Source organism: Daucus carota, chromosome 2, assembly GCF_001625215.2.
Source record: "Daucus carota subsp. sativus chromosome 2, DH1 v3.0, whole genome shotgun sequence".
NCBI lineage: Eukaryota > Viridiplantae > Streptophyta > Magnoliopsida > Apiales > Apiaceae > Daucus > Daucus carota.
In genome coordinates this window covers 41,151,830-41,163,915 of record NC_030382.2, presented here as the reverse complement: position 1 = coordinate 41,163,915, position 12,086 = coordinate 41,151,830, and the positions used below count along the sequence as shown (strand labels likewise).

Genomic DNA, 12,086 nt, shown 5'->3' with positions numbered 1-12,086 from the left:
TTTTCAGTCCAAACCTCTATTTCAATCTGCTAACTAGTATCAAACACTATCATTAGCGGATTGAAATGGTCAAACCTCTAATTTAGCCCAAACCGCTAATTTCCAAACACGGTCAATAATTCCATTTGTCTGTCGGCTATAAATGATTATATTAGATAAAAAGATTATTGTATAAATTATGTCCAACATATTTTACTTGAATAATATCGGTTATATTCCAAAAATAATATATAATCATTATTTTAAAATGTCAGAAATAAAATATATTATTATAATATAATAAAAGATGATGTGGAATCTAAGTATATAAAATACTTTATTAAAATTAAACTGCTATATTATTTTAAATATGAATAACTGTAGAATTTATGATATAAAAAATATATATTTGTTGATCGATTACTAATAAAAACAATAGTCAAATAATTTATGATATTTTAATAATCAAATACATCCGATTTTCATTTCGATTAAATCCCAATTTTCGAATTCCCAATTTTTGTAACACTTGCAAATTAGGTATTCGAAAATTATTAGACAATCAATTGCTGAATATTAAAACATAAATAAATATTTTTTTTAATAATGCTAATTATCCATAGCATTGGCTTACATAGCACTAGGGTTAAAAATGGGGCGGGTTCGGGGCGGGGACTTCATTTCCCAGCCCCGCCCCACATAATTTTTTCCTGCCCCATCCCCGCCCCATTCCCCGCGGGGATTTATTTTTAATCCCCATCCCCGCCCCACTGGGGACTTAATATAATTTCGCCCCGCCCCGCCCCGTTTCTATAATATTACACCTTTAAATAATTATTTTAAAATTAATTAATTTTTTCTTCAGAATTTAATAAAAATATAGGAGACATGTATATTAAAAGCAAAAAACTAATCATAATAGAAATCAAAAAGACATGTTAAACATTGTAAAATTATAGTTTTGTGTATTAAAAATAATAATATTAAATATAATAAATATATTATATTAAATATAATAAAAATATTATATTAAATATAATTATTTATTTATATTAAATATACGTGGGGCGGGGCGGGGAATCCCCGCGGGGATTCAACAAATACCATACTTGCCCCATATTTTGGCGGGGCAGAAAATCATTCCCCGTCACTGCCCCATTCCCCATATTAGCGGGGCGGATCTGCCCCATTCGGGACGGGTTAGGGCGGGTTCCCCATTTTCCCCACCCCATTTTTAACCCTACATAGCACAGGCATAGTTTGACGAGGCATTAATAAGAAACTGCTCTTTTGACTGGAAGCATTAATTCTACACTCAAAGCGCTGATAATACTTCCCTTGTTAGCTTTGCAAGGCATTATTCGGGAATCCAGCAGGACGATTATTGTTCCCCGGTAGGTTTCTGAAACAAAGGATAAACCGCTGCTTTGAACGCTAGAAGAGAAGAAAATGGTTTCACATGATCTTGGTTCCTTATAGAGCATGTTACAGGGAAAATAACAGGACAGCAACAAGCATATGACATCATGAATTAATTTTACAATATATATTATTTATTGTTTTTAACCTTGAATGGTTTCAGAGAATCTTGTCGAGCATAACATATAGTTTGCATTGCATAATAAAAAAAATTAGACATCTTTGGAATCCCCTGGAGGATTTAATTCTTTTCCTACTTTGTATTCCACCCAGAGACCCACATTAAGATCAAATTAATGTTCAAGGAGAGATCAATCGATAACTAACACAACAATACATGAATAAAGAGATTGTGTTTCAAGCTTCATCAGAAACATGAGACTGGCAATTAGGAAATCCTGCTGGCAAAGTGAATAAAGGTTGAGATGGAGAGCTGCTGCCTTTGACTGATAATCCTAATGAGTATCCAAGGGCTCTTGCCACCGGAACCGCAACGGCATTGCCCACTTGAATGTACCTATACAAATAATAGAAATGGGATTGTTTATTTATTTTTTTGGTCAAGTTCAATAAGAATGAAAATTATAGGCAGTTTATAATGATATAGCCTATAGGGATAGCAAAATAATTTTGAACTGATTACCTCTCCTTGATAGGACCGAAAAGCTTGTAATAATCAGGAAAGCCCTGCAGTCTAGCATTCTCCCTGATGGTGAGCACTCTATTTTGCTCAGGATGAATAATAATCTAGCAAAGATATTAAATAGTCAGCCACAAATTCATCACTCTAAACATAAATATTTGATTGACAAATCTCATAACACCAAATATAATTACATAGATTACCTGATTATGAGGTTCAGCTCTCGTAACCACAGTAGGTACTGTCTCATCCCACCATATTCTCCCAAATGGCCTGAGATATAAGATAAAGTCATGAAACAATTATACAACTTTCTCCTTCCAATTAAAAAGGGATATAAGTAAAGTAAAATATCCCTTACTTAGGAGAGGTTCCTCGCACAAATGTCATTGCATAGTCAGGAACCTTGCAATTTTAAACCATATGTTAGTCAGATTTCAAAAAGTTTGACATGCCAAAACTGGCAAGCAGTTATTAACAAAAGCATACCAAAGGCTTTCCCGATGACAAAAGAACACGTTCAACATCAGGGTCAAATTCCACTTTATTATCAGGTCCAACTCTGACCCCTTTAAGATCCCTAAAATTGGCACCCTGTGTTTCACATGAGTTAATTAGTAGCTAGCGTGTATATTGAATGAATAACAGTTGTAATTATGTTATGATAATGGTTGTCAGTCAAGAGTTTTTCAAACCTTTTTAACTGGTATATGACAAACTCGCTCATAATCATCATTGTTTAATTTAAGAGGACGGTGATCATAAAGAAGGTTGTTTGACTGTGCTAGCAGTGGTGGTGTTGAACCTAACATGTCTGCATGTAATTAATCAATTATCAATTAAATAGATAATAAAAAAAAGCTTAAAATGCAAACCAACACAACTGTTCAAAAAGAGATATTATATGCTTATTACTGCTTAGGTTACCTTCTTTCCTTAATCTGATGAACTTCTGAAACTCAGTTTTGGGATCAGTCCCATATGGCATCTCATCACGGGGTTCATCATTGTCCACCTACAGAATACAGGGAAATGAGATGATATACATAAACAATAAACTGATCTGCCAATTTTTTAATGCAAACTTTTAACACACAGAATATACATACAGCTGGAAGATCAGAAATGGCATCCCCCAAGTACAATTTGTCCTGTAATTTAGGAACACAACCTTCATCGTAGGTAACCGCATTTGACTGCAATCAATAAAAAAGGTGATTTATCATTTAGAAACGATAACATTGAAATGATTCTTGGATGAAATGAGAAGGGAGTAGTAGTTTCAAGTTCTACTGACTAAAGACAAAAACTTTGCAAGGAAAAACAAATAAAAATAATAAAGTTCTGAGTTTAAGCCTTTAACAACCCTGGGAAAGTGGGAGTGGCCACAATATAAAAAAACAAACAATCTTTACATATGGTTGACGCCTTTCTCAATGAAGTTCCCAGAATTGCATTGTCATTTGACAAGACCCGGTTAAAACTAAAACCAACAAAAGGGCAGCCTTATATTCTACAGGAATTTACACAAGTAGAAACATACCTCAAATTCCAGCGGAGAATGTCCTCTCACAACAACATTGTGAGTGGGTAATGGGAACTGAGGCAGCTTCTGCATATAAGAGAAGTCACATTGTAAATAAGTCTGCTGTACAGTATAATTACAGTGAGGAAATATTAAACCAATATTATTAACAATATATTACCATTGTATGATGTGCACCCCACAAGAACACACGCATGCGAAACTGAGGGAGGCCATAAGCCCCTGCAACCATCATACCCAAGCGGGCCTGGTAATCCATGCCAACAAGGCGGCCTAATGCATATCTACCAAGAAAACCTTTAGCAAATCTGACTATGTCAACAACATTTTCCATTAGCACAAACTTTGGCTTCAAATACTCCACAATATTCATGTAAACCAGAAGTTGCTCGTTTTTCGGGTCTTCTAAAGGATTTTTGGAGTTTCTGAATCGGTTGAATCCGCTAATTCCCTGGCATGGAGGACCTCCACATATGATATCAGCATCACCCTGTGCAATTTTTATAATGTAAATTAATGACCTAATGATAATTGATTCTTCAAACAATGCATTTACAGTGAAAGAAATATAGTGTCAAGAAGCCAAAAGATATATTATGTTTATGCACACACAAGAAAACAGGCTTTTGCAGAAGCTAATTGATGATCAGAAGGGACAATAAATTGTTGCAGAGACTCCTTGAATCCATGAGTATTGTTTCCGGTCAATTATATCTAATAGCAACACGGTTCTCCTTATCCCTATCCACAATTTTTTACCAGTAATATTAAGAGTTAAGACTATGCTGAATCCATCTACATATCGATTACAACTTGTTGCAAGATCTTGGCAAGTCTGTCACAAAACACACTATATAAAAGACAAAGACATCAAAGAAACCTGCGAGCTTAAGCACTAATCATGTAAAGATGTTTAAAACAATTGAAGAATGTTCATTTTACATCAAAATTGCTTAAAGTTTTGTAAATTATAATTCCACTTATAACTTTATACTTACAGGCAAAGGGAGAATCTTTGAATTGAAGCCATTTGTGACGAAGTCCTTAAGTTTATCCTGAGCACCACTGGTATATGAAGATATACAATAGTTATAAAGAAAACAGGAAGATATAGGTAAAAGTGTCATAATAGATTAGGATTGCTATAATATTCATACCTTAAGCCATCTTCTGGCTCCCATGTGTCTTCATCTTCTCCATATCCCTTCCAGCGAATCTAAACAAGATTTTGTTGGATGTTAAAGGGCAGTAGGTTTACTTTTATACACTGTATACACATGACCAACCATGGCAAATTGAAGTTATAAGACAACAGCTGTTACAAAAAGTTACCGACTTGCATATTTTCAATTTAAGTTATTACATGCGCTATTCCTTAATAGTTAAGATAGCAATTCTCTCATATCATCCTCAAACACATACCATAATATAATACACAATCAGGGCTGTACTTTGAGTTGAGCAGAACAAATTTTTTAGTTATTAAATTCTAGACAGAAGGTTTTCTTATCATGTCAAAGCCTGTACTTAGGGCTGTAATTTTTTTGAGACCAACACGGATTAAACAAACATTTTTCATAATGTTTAAAACTTTATTGAGCCCCAGTCAATTTCCAGAGCTCAGGATACTTAAAACTTTACCCATGACATTTGAACTAAATAGGGGGTTCAACACAGAATTATCATATACAATTCATATAACTCTTTTATTGAATTTAAGCTCACAGTCAGTACAGATCAAACTCATCTAAATCTCAATACAACTCATATTGCTCAGAAAGCAAAAAATTCATGTGCAAGTTTAGTAATAACTATGAGCGAGTCCAGTTCATTTTGAGAGCATTTCTAATTGTACCTCAATTTTCAACTCACAACACAGGATACTAGTGAGACGAAAAGTGGATCTATGATGTGCAGGTTTACATTCAGTAGATCAACAGATATTGAAATCAAGATGAAAGAAATTGGTTAACATCTATCATATTGTACATGTTTACAAATCTAAGAACTTATAATACCTTAAAATATAGTCCAGGTTCTTTCTGCCCAGCAGGAAGCCCATAGCATATGGATAAGATCTTCTCTACCTCAAAAATTTCCTCATCATCTACTTGTACTTCATCCTCGTCATCTTCATCATTGCTTGTAATCTCAGGAGGTACATATTTCTCTGAAGAGCCCTTATCTTCAATTAATGAAAAATAGGCACAAAGTCTTTGCCACTCTTTCAGAAGAGCTAGAAATTCTTCAGCTTTCTCATTTCTAACCTGGTTGAGATCCAGCATAGTTAGCCAAGCATGTATTAAAAAATTTGGACCATAAAAAAATTAAAAGGAAACTTAAAATATGATACCTCTGTCTCAGGATGGTTATGTTTTAAGCTCTGGCATGCATATTGGTTTAGGTCAACTGCCCATTTCTATCATAGCATAACTTAATTAGTAATCAAGTACCCAAAAAAACACTTCTATAAACAAACAGCGGTGATTTCCACTCAAGTGGCAGCTTACCAGCCTCAATTATCACTTACCGTAACAAGTTTAACACCTGACAAATTAGCACCAAGACACAGTCCAGTTGACATGGCACCACATCCTGAAAATAGGTCCAACAACTTCATTTCTTTTGGAATCTTGTTCTCTTCATCTTGATGGATACCAGTCTCACTTGAGATTGTTGAACCAGATTCATTTTTGTCTTCAGCATCATCTGAGAAACAAAAAAAATAAGCTTAAACAAACAGCCGACAAAAAAATATCTCAACATGCTTCAAATGAGTTTAAGCACTGCTAATATGAAATGGATTATTACCATGTTTGGAGTTTAGGAATGTTGAAAACGGGACATGGTACAACATGTCATAGTAGTAGTCACATTTTGCAACAGTCCTCATCTTAGTATCAGAATCATCCTGATACAGTAATCATAAAACTCAAGGTTACATCAGACATATAAAAAATACAAAGATATTGATCTCCTTAAGAACACAGTCCTTACATTCAGGGAAAGCTGAACAATTTTAATCTTTTCGAGTAAACAATCCAGATTATTGTCATCTTTAATATCAGACAAGAATACTCGTTTTTTGTCGATAAGATCTGAGCAATCTTTTATTACCTAGAATGAAACAACAAACTCATCAAACATCAGCATAAACTAAAAGTAAACAAGAGTACTTTACTAAATAGCTGCTTACTGTATCTTTGGCCCTGTAAAACCATTGAGCAGTTATATAGGGTTCGCCATCGACTCCCTCGAACATTTCAATGATCCTACATATATAATTATCTTCTCCATCACCAGCCTGATATAGTTAGCACAATAAACAAGGAGATAAATTAGCTCTTATAATGCAAACACTCAGAAAAGACTCTGCATACCAAGATGATGTTAATGGTATAAACCACTTGCCATCAAACTAAACTACTGTTCAATTCATCACATATCAAATAAAATAGCCTTCTTTTGTCAACCCATTGTTTCACAAATCAAAATGCCTAGCATCTTATGCTACAGATTTTCCAGATTTTGATTATACTTCATCAGCAACCTTTTATTTAAGAAGCTTTTTACTGTAATCACCACTGATCTGGAAAACAAGTACAGTAATACTTTTCATGATCCAACAAACTTAAAGAATACTCAAGCAATTATAATATAATTATTATTCAATCAATGTAGGAATTTTGATGCAGTGCGATGTATGTGAAAAGATACAATTAAAAATAGACTGTTTACCATGACATGAGCATCATCTCCGAGAGTAAAAGATACACGCCCATCAACGAGTGCTTGTTTATAGTGTCTACGAGCTTGACATTTCTCTGGTTTACTGTTTCAAACAATGAACTGTAAATGTTTAATCTCTGGTCAAGTGGAGATAAGACAAAGAGAAGAAAAAACCTGTCTTTAGAACAGAATGCAGTATCAATGCATGTAGCATTTATTCTAGATATTGTGTAATGTATGAAAATTATGGGAAAGAAAAATAAAAAAGGTAGAGAAAACATGAAAGGCAGTTATAGGGAATAAGTGTAATGTGATTTTTTTGCAACTTAAAATAAATGGTATGTACAGGCCAAATTTGCACAACTAGAATTCACTTCAGCAAGAGAACCACTTTGAATTGCACCGATTATACACATTTTATGTGTCAGGAGATAATAGAGAATTACTCCTAACAGTCATATAACTTCTTTTTTTAAATATTAGCTCACCCTTTTTACAGGCATTCCTCAAGTATAAGATCAATATGTTGTGCACAAGAATGTTTCATACTAAACTATAGACAGGTGACTAGAACTAGGTTATCTTATACTTGTTTAAATTTATTGATGGTGTGGAACTTCACTTGTCTTGCCAAAGAAATTAAATCTGAAACAAAAGTTAGAGTTTAAAAACAGAACTGGTCGGGGTATTATTATTCCAAATAATTCATTCAAGAACAAAACCTTGTGCCTGTTTGTCCAGGCTTTAAGCCGGAGAAAAATCTGGTTCTAACTTTAAGCTGAAATCAAATAAACCGTAATGTTAACTGTTAACATGATCAAGAACAGAACTAATGAACAATTCTAACAAACTTTTTAACATCATTTACTACAGTCCAGCTCTTTGACACTAACCAAGAACAACCAAACCACCGACTCATTAAGATTATCCCCAACTATAATCTGAAGCTTTTTTTCATATTCACAAATATAGCAAGGCTACAATCAAAATTACAACCATAACCACAAAAACAGATTTACCTTAATGATCTCTTAGCCTCTGCATCTCCTCCTGTCTGTTCATATAACAAGGAAAGCATCACAACGTTAGCAACTTGACCTCAAACTCTATTAAAAAATATTCTATCACAGTGCAGCTCATAATAAAAATCAATAAACACTCCCTGACCCTCCATACTTAGATAAATATCCTTTTCCACAGACAAATACTACACCAACCTTAAATCATATGTGCGGCGTACACAAATAACAATTACACTTGACTAAAAGCTTACGAATTTCAGCCCCCGAGTCAATAGTCATAGAATTATAGTCAGAATTGAGTCAATTTGACGGAATATTATTCTAAAACGACACTTAAAAGATAAAAATTGGTCAAAATTCAGTCAATTCGACAACATATTAGTCTAAAACAGCATTTAACTAGGAACGGGGGAAGTAATTATACCTGAGCAAGATAACGATCAGGCCATCGACGCTTAGCTTCGTCGGCATCGATAGGCTCGCCGACAAAAACGCTCTCTTCTTCGGTCTCCACTCGCTTGGGTTTCCGCACAATATTCAACTTTGCGAGGCCTTGCTCTCCGTTGCTCTCTACCTGCGCCTCGTCTTCGTTCTCGGCGTCGCTAATCTGTAAAACGAACTCCTCCGCTTCGTCTTTGATTGCCTTGCTTTTCGATCTCTTTGAAGATCGAGATGATTTTTGTGGTTCGGCGTCTTCGCCGTTGGATCTTGGTGCCTCTCGCTTGAGAGCCATAGAGAGAGAGCTGAGGAGAGAGGGGGAGAGATTTGTGGAGAGAGGGAAAGATTTGCGAAGAAGTGGATGAGAGACGGGAGATTATGGAGAGTGGATATGTACTGTGTATACGAGTGAGGAGAGAGAGGCGGGATGTGATGAGCGGGAATGCCCAAAATTTTGGGCCTGGATTTTTTAACTTTGTTTTCAATTTTCATTTTCACGAGGGAATGTGAACGTGAGAGCCAAAATCTGTCTCAAATTCGGCTTTATTATTCACTCAAATAGTATTAATTATGGAGTTAATCAAATCGATTTTATGTGGTTTAAAGTATATTAAATATTAAATTTTATAATTTTTTATTTTTTTTATAGATGCAAACTTCATGTGTAAACTTTTTATAAAAATAAATTATATAATCATGTGATCAATGAACGTTAAATTATGTACCTAAAATCAACATGTCAGTCAGGAGAGAAGTAATAAATTTGTCTTTAAAGAAAAAAGAAGTAATAAATTAGGAGTCAGAATAAAGTCTGTGCACAGCTGGAGAGCATTATTTGCAATATATATCGGGTCATATAATGCAAAACTTTTTTATATTTCTTTGTTCCTTAAAAAACGTGTCCAACAGCTTTATGAGATACGACGGTATCGAAACGAGTTACACAAATATCGAAATTGAATTAAAAAACTTTAACTAAATTTGAAATTGAAAATATTCGAAATCTTAAATCCGAACATAATGAGTATTACACAGGTTCGATTTTTCGAAGCTCGAAAAATAATTACATAGTATGTGCCTCCTATTGTGAAATCTGTGTATTTGTTTACGACCGATGTTTAGTGAGGACTGAGCGGTGTTTGTGAAGAGAAACGAGTGACGAAGAAAGGGATTTTTGATACAAAAAATTTGTCGCCCTATGATCTTGATAAGAATTACCTCAAAAGAGATTTTATGAGAGATGTTTAGTGAGGGGCATTTTGCGAGGTGAAACGAGTGGCGAAGAAAAGGTATTTTAATATAAAAATTTTGTTGTCCGTGTTTTTGGTGTGAGAATTAACTCACCTCATAAGAGATTTTTACAAGAGATGTTTAGTGAGTGGTATTTTGCGAGGCGAAACGAGTGGCGAAGAAAAAGATTTCTGATGAAAAGAATTTTTATTCTGATCATCTTGGTGTGAGAATTCTATCCTCATAAGAGATTTTATGAAAGATGTTTAGTGAGAGGTATTTTGTGAGGCGAAACGAGTGGCGAAGGAAAGGATTTTTGATATAAATTTTTTTTCATCCTATCATCTTACTTTGAGAATTAACTCTCTTCCTAAAAATTTATGAAATTTTTTTAGAGTTCTTCCATTTCTGAGTCTCGGGAAAGTCTGTCTTATTGGAGGATATTTTTAGTGAAACTTCTTTCACAATTTCGGGAGACGATCCACTAAAGCCATCTCCAACAGTAGAATCAGTTTTTGGCCTAAATCTTGATCCAAATTTAGATCGAATCATCTTTCAATTCCAACAGTTTGGCTTTGGCCTAAATTTTGGTCCAAATTAATATATCTATATTTTACTCTTCTAACTATCTTTATATTATTATTCTATTCTCTTAACAATAATATAAGATTTCATATTAATATTAATCCCAATAAATTCATTAAACTAGAAAAACATTATATTTAAACAAAAAAATAAAAGAAAATTTTACATTTTACTTAATTAACTAAAATAAAAATGACAAAGATTTAATATTATTTTATTTTAGTTAATTAAATAAAATGTTAAATTTTCTTTTATTTTCTTTGTTTAAATATAACGTTTTTCTAGTTTAATGAATTTATTGAGTTTAATATTGATATGAAATATTATATTATCGTTAAAAAGATCAGAATAATAATATAAAAATTGTTAGAAGAATAAAATATTGATATATGAATTTGGACCAAAATTTAGACCAAACTGTTGGAATGGAAAGATGGTTCAGTCTAAATTTCGACCAAAATTTAAGCCAAAAACTTGTTCCACTGTTAGAGATGGCCTAAGTCTGCTGTATGAATAGATATTATTCCATTCAATTCCTTCCTTACACCTTTCAAGAAAAATTCGAATTGGATATCAAATTGACGAGAACCCGAATTCGAAAAACAATTACCTACACTGTGTAAAAAAAAATCTGAAAAAAGAAATTTGTCGTCCTGTAATCTTGATACTCAGTTTTAATTGAACAAATGCGGGTGTTTTTTTTTTTTAATAGATTAGTACTTGCATTCATCAAATCATTTCTTTGTCTAGTACATACTTAATATACACAGGAGGGTTTCTGACACAGAATAGGCAGTTTTTGCTATTTCATGCGTCACACTATTCGCAGAACGATAAATAAATCTAACACACACTGGATTTATGTGCTTTAACAAGTAGATACAATCACGAACAATTGTACCAAAATACGACTCCCCTGGACCACCATTACATGCATCAATAAGGATTTGCGAATCAGTCTCAATAATACAGTGGTTCAAACATCGAGAAATCACCCATAACAAAGCTTCCTTCATTCCCATAACTTCTCTCAGGGACCAAGCGTCAGATTTGTTGTAGCATCTTGCGTAAAGGAACACACCCTGATCATCCCTCATAACAAATGCGGGTGGTTATTACGCTTGATAAGCGAGAGGACGGAAGTTGGTTTATGGCAGAATGTATGAAAGATAGCTTATTTAAATAATATTGTCCATAAAAGAAAGTTTATTTACCTTTTTTTTTTTTTTTATCATTATACACTTATAAGTCAGTTTATCTATAACACTGAATTTTGCAAACATATGTTAACTACAATTTTTCACTGTTAAACTTACTATGGTAAGGAGTTTTAGAGAAAAGTTATATGGAGACCACTTTTTTTGGAGACCGTGGAGACCATTATGTTCTGTAAGTAAAATATTGTATAAAAACATTGCAAAACTCATAATTTTGCAAATCAAAACACATTATTTTGTGAAGTATGTACTACAAATATCACGAATTCATCAAAATT

General features: G+C 33.6%; 1 protein-coding gene across 1 annotated transcript; it reads right to left on the bottom strand.

The window, feature by feature from the left end:
• Positions 1 to 1,498: 1,498 nt before the first annotated feature.
• Positions 1,499 to 9,218, bottom strand: LOC108210243 (DNA (cytosine-5)-methyltransferase 1). Its single transcript, XM_017381547.2, has 21 exons — positions 8,763 to 9,218; positions 8,336 to 8,370; positions 7,326 to 7,419; positions 6,784 to 6,891; positions 6,585 to 6,704; positions 6,399 to 6,498; positions 6,118 to 6,296; positions 5,941 to 6,006; positions 5,606 to 5,854; positions 4,745 to 4,803; positions 4,586 to 4,652; positions 3,748 to 4,077; positions 3,585 to 3,653; positions 3,151 to 3,237; positions 2,969 to 3,056; positions 2,737 to 2,855; positions 2,531 to 2,635; positions 2,403 to 2,446; positions 2,245 to 2,314; positions 2,042 to 2,145; positions 1,499 to 1,915 (listed from the first exon to the last, which is right to left on the bottom strand). The coding sequence occupies exons 1-21, from the start codon at positions 9,069 to 9,071 to the stop codon at positions 1,756 to 1,758; spliced, it is 2,562 nt and encodes an 853-aa protein (XP_017237036.2). The 5' UTR covers positions 9,072 to 9,218; the 3' UTR covers positions 1,499 to 1,755.
• Between the last annotated feature and the right edge of the window lie 2,868 nt (positions 9,219 to 12,086).